The sequence below is a fragment of the Scyliorhinus torazame genome, chromosome 8 (assembly GCF_047496885.1).
Source record: "Scyliorhinus torazame isolate Kashiwa2021f chromosome 8, sScyTor2.1, whole genome shotgun sequence".
In the NCBI taxonomy this organism is placed as follows: Eukaryota; Metazoa; Chordata; class Chondrichthyes; order Carcharhiniformes; family Scyliorhinidae; genus Scyliorhinus; species Scyliorhinus torazame.
The window spans coordinates 156,472,650-156,480,357 of NC_092714.1; the positions used below are offsets into that span (position 1 = coordinate 156,472,650).

The following is a 7,708-nucleotide window of genomic DNA, read 5'->3' on the forward strand; positions in this document are numbered from 1 at the left end:
TGGAGAGGCAGATGTTGGCGGATGGCCAATATTCTGTTAGTCAGACACCGGAGCTACAAGCAAGTAGAAAGAAATTGCAGTTGGAGTTTAGGCTGCTTTCAACGGACAGGGCGGTGCGTCATCTGCGACATGCAAGGGTTTTTTTTTTAAGAGCATGGAGAGAAGGCTAGTTGCCTTCTGACAAAGCTGATGCGATAGGTGGCTTTTCTGGGAATAGTGCAGGTAAAGGACACGGGTTTCAAATTGGTCTCTGCCCCAGCCAAGGTTAATGAGGCTTTGTACCGTAGATTTTACAAGTCAGAGCCCCCGAAGGACGGGTTTCAATGTTGGAGTTCTTGGCTGGTTTGTCTATCCCGGTCACAGGGCAGGAGAGAAGGGAGGAACTGGAATCCCCGGTGACCCGAGAGGAGGTTATAAAATGCATGCACCCGATGAGGTTGGGTAAGGTGCTGGGACCAGACGAATAACTAATCGAATTTTACAAGAGGTTTGCGGGACAGCTGGCCTGTTGCTGGTAGAAATGTTGAAGGATTCGATGTCTCGGGAGAAGTTGCTGGCCACATTGGCGCAGGCGTCGATTACCTTGATCTTAAAGAAGGATAAGGATCTGGCAGAATGTGAGCCATATTGCCCTATTTTGTTACTGAATGCAGATACAAAGTTATTGGCGAAGGTCACGGCTATGCTCTTGCAACCCTGCTTCTCAGGAGTCATACCAGAGGAGCAAAGAGGGATTGTTAAGTGTAGGCAGTTGTAGGCCAACGTTCAGAGACTGCTTGATGTTGTTTTGTGCCACTCTCCAGCCCGAGCCGGAGGTGATTATTTCATTGGATGCGGAAAAGGCATTTATAGGGTAGAGTGGGGTTATTTATTTGAGATCTTTGGATTGTTTGTCTTTGTGCCTAGATTTATAGCTGAGATCCAGCTCTTATATAGGGCCTCCACCGCAGGCATTCATACGAATGCTTTGAGTTTGAAGTATTTCGGCCTGATGAGTGGCACGAAACAGGATAACCACTGTCCCCACCATGGTTTGGCTTAACAATTGAGCCTCTGGCCATAGCATTGAGATTATCCACGAAGTGGAGGATTATAGAGGGGGTCAAGGGGGGGGGCGGGGGGAAAAGCACAGGGTGCAATTGTATGTGGACGATTTGGCGTTGGTCGCCAGTGCAGAGGTTTAGCTCCTTCTCGGGATAAATTGAACCTGAGCAAAAGTGAATGCTTTCCGGTGAATCTCCCAGGGACGGAAGCCGATCTAGTGAGGTTGCCCTTCCGCCTTGTCAGGTTCAGCTTCCGTTATATGGGAATCGGGTAGCCCATGATTGGGCCTCACTCCATAAACTAAATTTTGGGGATCTGGTCAATGTGGTGAAGGCTGATCTGAAGGAGTGGGGAATCCTCCTGCTGACCTTGGTGGATAGGGGTCAGTTGGTAAAGATGAATACCCTCCCAAGGTTTATATTTTTGTTTCCGTGCGTTCCAGCTTTGCTTCCTAAATCGTTCTGTGAAAGTCAGTAAAATTGTCTTTTAGTGCCAGGGTCCGAGGTTCGATTCCCCGCTGGTTCACTGTCTGTGCGGAGTCTGCATGTTCTCCCAGTGTCTGCGTGGGTTTCCTCCGGGTGCTCCGGTTTCCTCCCACAGTCCAAAGGCGTGCAGGTTAGGTGGATTGGCCATGCTAAATTGCCCTTAGTGTCCAAAAAGGTTAGGAGAGTTATTGGGTGGGGATAGGGTGGAAGTGAAGGCTTAAGTGGGTCAGTGCAGATGGGCCAAATGGCCTCCTTCTGCATTGTATGTTCTATGTATCTATGTATTTGGGCAGACAAAGCCCCACGGATTCGCAGGGTTTTTCTGCAAATGGATAGACAGTCAGGGGGGACCTGGCTTTGCCTAATGTTATTTTATTAGTGGGCAGCAAATATAGAGACGGTGCAGGGGTGGTACAGGGGGACGGAGTCAATGTGGGGGCAGATGGAGAGGAATGCCTGTAGAGGGTCCAGTTCGAGTCTTGGTTACAGTGCCCCTTCCGTTCTCCCCAGCAAAATGGTTTTCCAGTCTGGTGGTGGCCACCTCGAGAATATGGAGACAGTTTAGGTAACATTTTAAGCTGGGTCCTATGTTGCTGTTGGCCCCCAATCTGTGAAAATCAGTTTTGTACCAGTGGCCTTGCTTTCATCATTTGGGACATGGAGGAAGGGTGGCTGGAGCCTATCAGGGATTTGTTTGTAGATGGGAAGTTCACTGGTTTTGAGGAGTGGTTGGGCAAGTGCCGGCTTCCAAGAGCTAACCTGTTTCGGTATTATCAGGAATGCATCTTTCTACGCAAGGAGATTTCTTTCTTCCTCTTGTCACCCTTTCCCTCATTGATGGATAGGGTTCTTTCCGTGGTGGATGTAGGGGAAGGGAAGATGCCTGACATTTATAGTCGGCTTGTGTCAATGGAACAGGTTCCACTGAATCAGGTCAAGAGGAAATGGGAAAGGAGCTGTGCCAGGTGTGTGTGTGGTGGTAAGGCTCTATGGAGTCAACTCCACCTCCTTGTGCACCACACAGCCTGATCCAGTTTATGATGGTTCATAGGGCACATCTGACAACAAGAATGAGTGGGTTCTTCTCGGAAGTAGATGATAGGTGTGAGCGGTGCTCAGGGGTTCTGGCGCATCAAACGTTCTGGTCTTGTTTTAAGCTTATGAGCTTCTGGGTCTCCTTCAGCACTATGTCAGAATTTTTTGGGGTTGAGTTGGAACCTTGCTTTTTGGAGGATATCTTTGGGGTTTCAGATTTAATGACAGGCGCAGTTGCAGACAGGGGCAAAGGCAGATGCTCTGGCCTTCGCCTCGCTAATAGCCCGAAGGCAAATTTTGTTTGGATGGAAGTCTTCAGTCCCACCCAGTGCCATGGTTAAGTGACCCAATGGAGCTCTTACAGTTAGAAAAAATCAAGTATATCTAGAAAAGGTCTATGGAAGGGTTCTACCAGAGGTGGCAGCTGTTCATTTCCTAATTAAGGGAGCTGGTCACCGTTGGATGTTAGCGGGGTGGGGGATTTAGGTTTTTTTTCTTTTTGGGTTTGGTGTTGGGGAATAGAGGTGTTGAAATACTGTATGAATGTGGTTGTAAAGGTGTCAACTTGGAAAAACCTTTCTTAATAAAAACATTTTTAAATAAGGCAGGTATCAGGTAGAAAATACAGTCGAGAACCAAGAGGATCAGAGCAAGGTGAAAAAGCTCATGAGAGAAATGAAGAGCAATTATGAGAAAAGACTGGCAGCCAACATAAAGGGGAATCACAAAGTCTTTTATAGGCATTTAAATAATAAAAGGGTGGTAAAAGGAGGTGGGCCAATTCTGAACCTACACGGAGGCAGGGGACATGGCTGAGGTATTAAATTAATACTTTTCATCCGTCTTTACAAAGGAGGTAGTGTAACCACCTAAAATGGCTGATTGCCTATTAATTTGGCCAAAACCCGATATAAAATGGCTAACCGAAAAGGCTGATGGGAAAAGCAGCCAACAGGACACAAACGGACAGCTGCAGACAGAACAGCGTATTCGGCTCTGGGGAAGTCGGCCCAGATCGATACCTACGACTATTAGCAGCACATCAACACAGACATCTGCAGTTTGATCAGCTATCCCCGGGAACAATTACAACATATTAGCAATTGAATGCCGGGCCAGACCTCTCGGCGCCTGCAGTGGCCGAAACAAAGACAGGTGAACGACCACCCCCCCCGATCGAGGAATCGCCCCATTATTGGAGCATATCGAACCCAGTGATTGGGAACAAGTCCAATCACTTGGGACTCAGGGTCAAGGGCCGCCCTGAGAGGCGGGAAGCCCCTGGGCCCTATAAATTGAGGGGCCAAGTTCAGATCGCTCTCTCGCTCCCTTCTTCTGCTCGCAACCTTCGCAAGAACATCGACCAGAAACTGTAAGTTTGACTCCAGCGATCGCTACCCGATAGAGACTCCTAGCCATCGACCCGTATCAGCCTTTTTAATCCCGCAGGCCAGATCCAATTCGATAAGCCATTTGTTTCCCTGACCTGGTGGGCCATCCCCAAAAGTTAAGTATTGGCCAGTAGTGGTAGGTTTTGATGTAGATAGTAGGATTATCGTGTAAGTATCTATTGCTGTACATAATAAATGACCATTGATTTCAATCTTACTAAGCGGTGTGCTGACTTATTAATCATAACTCGAGCTTGAACCACGTGGCGGTATCAGAAAGATACCTGGCGACTCGTGAGCAAACGTGACATTATCAGAGCTAATAAAACGAAGGCTAAAAAGAGCAACAGTAGATGCTACTGACAGGTGAGGAAACTCTGTCCCTAGAAGGGTTCAAAATTGATAAGGAGGAAGCATCATTGGTATTTATAGTTGACAAGGCACCAGGATCTGATATGGAAGGAAGTGAGAATGGAAATTGCAGGGGCGCTGGTCATAATCTTCCAGTCTTTTCTAGACTCGGGGGAGGTGCCAGAGGACTGGAGAATTGCAAATGTTACACACCTGCTTGAAAACGGTCAGCAGACAGCTCCAGCAATTATAGATCTGTCAGTTTAACATCAGTGGTGGGCAAGTTTCTAGAAACAATTACTTGGGATAGAATTAGTCATATGGAAAAATGTGGGTTGATTAGGAAGAGCCAGCATGGATTTATAAAGGGGAAATCATGTCTAACTAACTTGCTTTCCGAAGGCATTCAATACAGTGCCATACAACAGACTTATGAGAGAAGTTATAGCTCATGAAATAAAAGGGACAGCAGCAAAGTAGACACAAAATTTGCTTACTAATAGAAAAGAGTGTAATAGTCATTGGATATCTTTTAGGTTGGAGGAAAGTTTGTAGTGGAGTCCCCTTGGGGTCAGTATTGGGACCCTTGCTTTTCCTGATATATATTAATCATCTAGACCTTGGTGTGCAGGGGACAATTTCAAAGTTTGTGGATCACGCATTTTGGTAGGAAGAACAGAGTGATATTATAAAATAAGGGTAAAATTCTGAAGGGGTTGCAGGAGCAGAGGAACCCAGGAAATATGCATACATCATAGAAGGTGACAGGGCAGGTGGAGAGAGGGCAGGTGGAGAGAGCAATAAATTGCCCTTAGTGTTGGGTGGGGTTACTGGGTTATGGGATAGGGTGGAGGTGTGGGCTTGGGTAGGGTACTCTTTCAAAGAGCCGGTGCAGGCTCGATGGGCCGAATGGCCTCTTTCTGCACTGTAAATTCTATGATTGAATAAAGTATCCAGGACTTTATTAATCGGGATACATAGAGTACAAGGTAGATAGAAAAGACCTGATAGAATTATGAGGGGCATGGACAAAGTGGGTAGTCACAAAGCTTTCTTCCAGGAATGAAGAGTCAATTACTAGGGACATAGGTTTAAGGTACAAGGGGCAAAGTTTAGAGATGTGCGAGGGAAGTTTTTTTTTTTTTTAAACAGAGGGTAGTGGGTGCCTGGAACCAGCTGCTGGAGATGGTGGTGAAACAGATACGATAATGATGTTTAAGGAGCATCTTGATAAATACATGAATAGGATGGGAATAGAGGGATACAGACCCCGGGGTTTAGAGGGTTTTAGATTAGACGGGCAGCATGGTTGGCACAGGCTTGGAGGGCCAAAGGGCCTGTTCCTGTTCAGTACTTTTCTTTGTTCTCCTTTTCTTAACAGCAAGGAGGTTACGCTGAACTTATACAAGTCACTAGTTTACACCTTAGTTGGAACATTATGTACAGTTCTGGTGCCACACTATAGGAACGATCTGAACGCATTGGAGGAGAGTGCAGAAGACGCTAACAAGAATGGTTCAGGGATGAGAAATTCAATATGAGGATAGATTAGAGAGGTTGGAACTGTTCTCCTTGTGGCAAAGAGGAGATTTGATGGACATATTCAAAATGACTTGACAGAGTATAAAGGGGAAAACTGTTCCCACTTGTAAAAGGATCAAGAACAAGAGAGCACAGACATAAAGTGATTTGTAAAAGAAGCAAATGTGATGAGTGGTTGGGGTCTGGAATGCATTGCCTGGAATTAATATAGTTGTTTGTAAAGAGTTCGAGTTTCTTAAACCAATAATGAAGTTTACAAACTAAGACTGAATCTGTACTGGTTCGAATTTCAAAAGATAACTCATTTGTGGTACCTTGATTTTCAAGAGTTTCATGATTTAGGGACGATCCAGTGGGTTTGGGATCTCTGCTGCAGGCTGAGCAGCTTCAATGTACATCTCAATGAAGGCTAAATTAAGATGGTATTATTCAGAATGTAACCTCTCGCTCACTCTTTCACTGTTGAAACGTATTGAATACAAAAACGGAACAAGTTGAGGGACAGAGACCAGCAGCCCTGCAGCTGAGCGCAGCGCCGCGCCAGCGGCCAGGTCCCCCCCCCGCTCACACTGACCTGCCTCCCGCTGCCTGGCCTCCTCCTGCCGCCGTTTCCTCCGTTTCTCCTTCTTCAGCAGCGCCCGGTGTTTCCTGTGGCTGCGGAGAGAGAAAGAGAGTGAAACCCGAGTCAGAGACACATGGCTCGGCTCCGTTCCCGCCCCGGGCCGGGCCCCGCAAACAAACCTCAGCCGCTGCCCCTCGACCGCCATCTTACCGCCGGTCTGGTCACGTGGGAGGGAGTGACGTCTGTGCGCGCCTGCGCACTCCTCACACAATCCTCACCTGTAAGAAGTCGAACAACTGGATGAAAGCAAATTACTGCGGATGCTGGAATCTGAAACAAAAGAGAAAATGCTGGAAAATCTCAGCAGGTCTGGCAGCATCTGTAGGGAGAGAAAAGAGCTAACGTTTCGAGTTCAGACGACCCTTTGTCAAAGCAAGTCATCGGACTTGAAACGTTAGCTCTTTTCTCTCCCCACAGATGCCAGACCTGCTGACATTTTCCAGCATTTTCTCTTCCGTTTCAGAAGTCTAACAATACCAGGCTAAAGGCCAACAGCTTTGCTTCGAATCACTAGCTTTCGGAGTGCAGCTCCTTCTACAGGACTTCCTCAGCACCTGACGAAGGAGCAGTGCTCCGGAATCTAGTGATTCAAAACAAACCTGTTGGACTTTAACCTGGTGTAAGACATCTTACTGCGCTCACCCCAGACCAACACCGGCATCTCCACATCGGTGCTGGGAGATGTACTGAGTGCAGTGTCCCAGGAATCGGTGAGGGGTGATGTACTGAGTGCAGTGTCCAGGAATCAATGCTGGGAGATGTACTAACTACAGTGTCCCAGGGACCGGCGCTGGGAGATGTACTGAGTGCAGTGTCCCAGGGATCGGTGCTGGGTGATGTACTGAGTGCAGTGACCAAGGGACCGGGGCTGGGAGATGTATTGAGTTCAGTGTCCCAGGGATCAGTGCTGGGAGAAGTACTGAGTGCAGTGCCCCAGGGTATGGGGCTGGGAGATGTACTGAGTGCAGTGTCGCAGGGACCGGTACTGGGAGATATACTGAGTGCAGTATCCCAGGGAGAGGGGCTGGGCGATGTACTGAGTGCATTGTCCCAGGGACCGGGGCTGGGAGATATACTGAGTGCAGTGTCCCAGGGATCGTTGCTGGGAGATGTACTGAATGCCGTGTCCCAGGAACCGGGGCTGGGAGATGTACTGAGTGCAATGTCCCAGGAACGGGGCTGGGTGATGTACTGACTGCAGTGTCCCAGGGATCAGTGCTGGAAGATGTACGGAGTGC

General features: G+C 47.8%; 1 protein-coding gene across 1 annotated transcript in view; it reads right to left on the reverse strand.

Moving 5' to 3' along the window:
* The window catches only part of zrsr2 (zinc finger (CCCH type), RNA-binding motif and serine/arginine rich 2), a 53,885-nt gene extending 47,251 nt beyond the window's left edge, over positions 1-6,634 (reverse strand). Inside the window, exons 1-2 of the mRNA XM_072514424.1 lie at positions 6,590-6,634; positions 6,423-6,502 (exon numbers count right to left, since the gene is read on the reverse strand). Coding sequence (XP_072370525.1) covers positions 6,423-6,502; positions 6,590-6,615 — 106 coding nt within the window. The 5' untranslated portion in view covers positions 6,616-6,634. The remainder of the gene's footprint in view (positions 1-6,422; positions 6,503-6,589) is intronic.
* Positions 6,635-7,708: the final 1,074 nt, after the last annotated feature.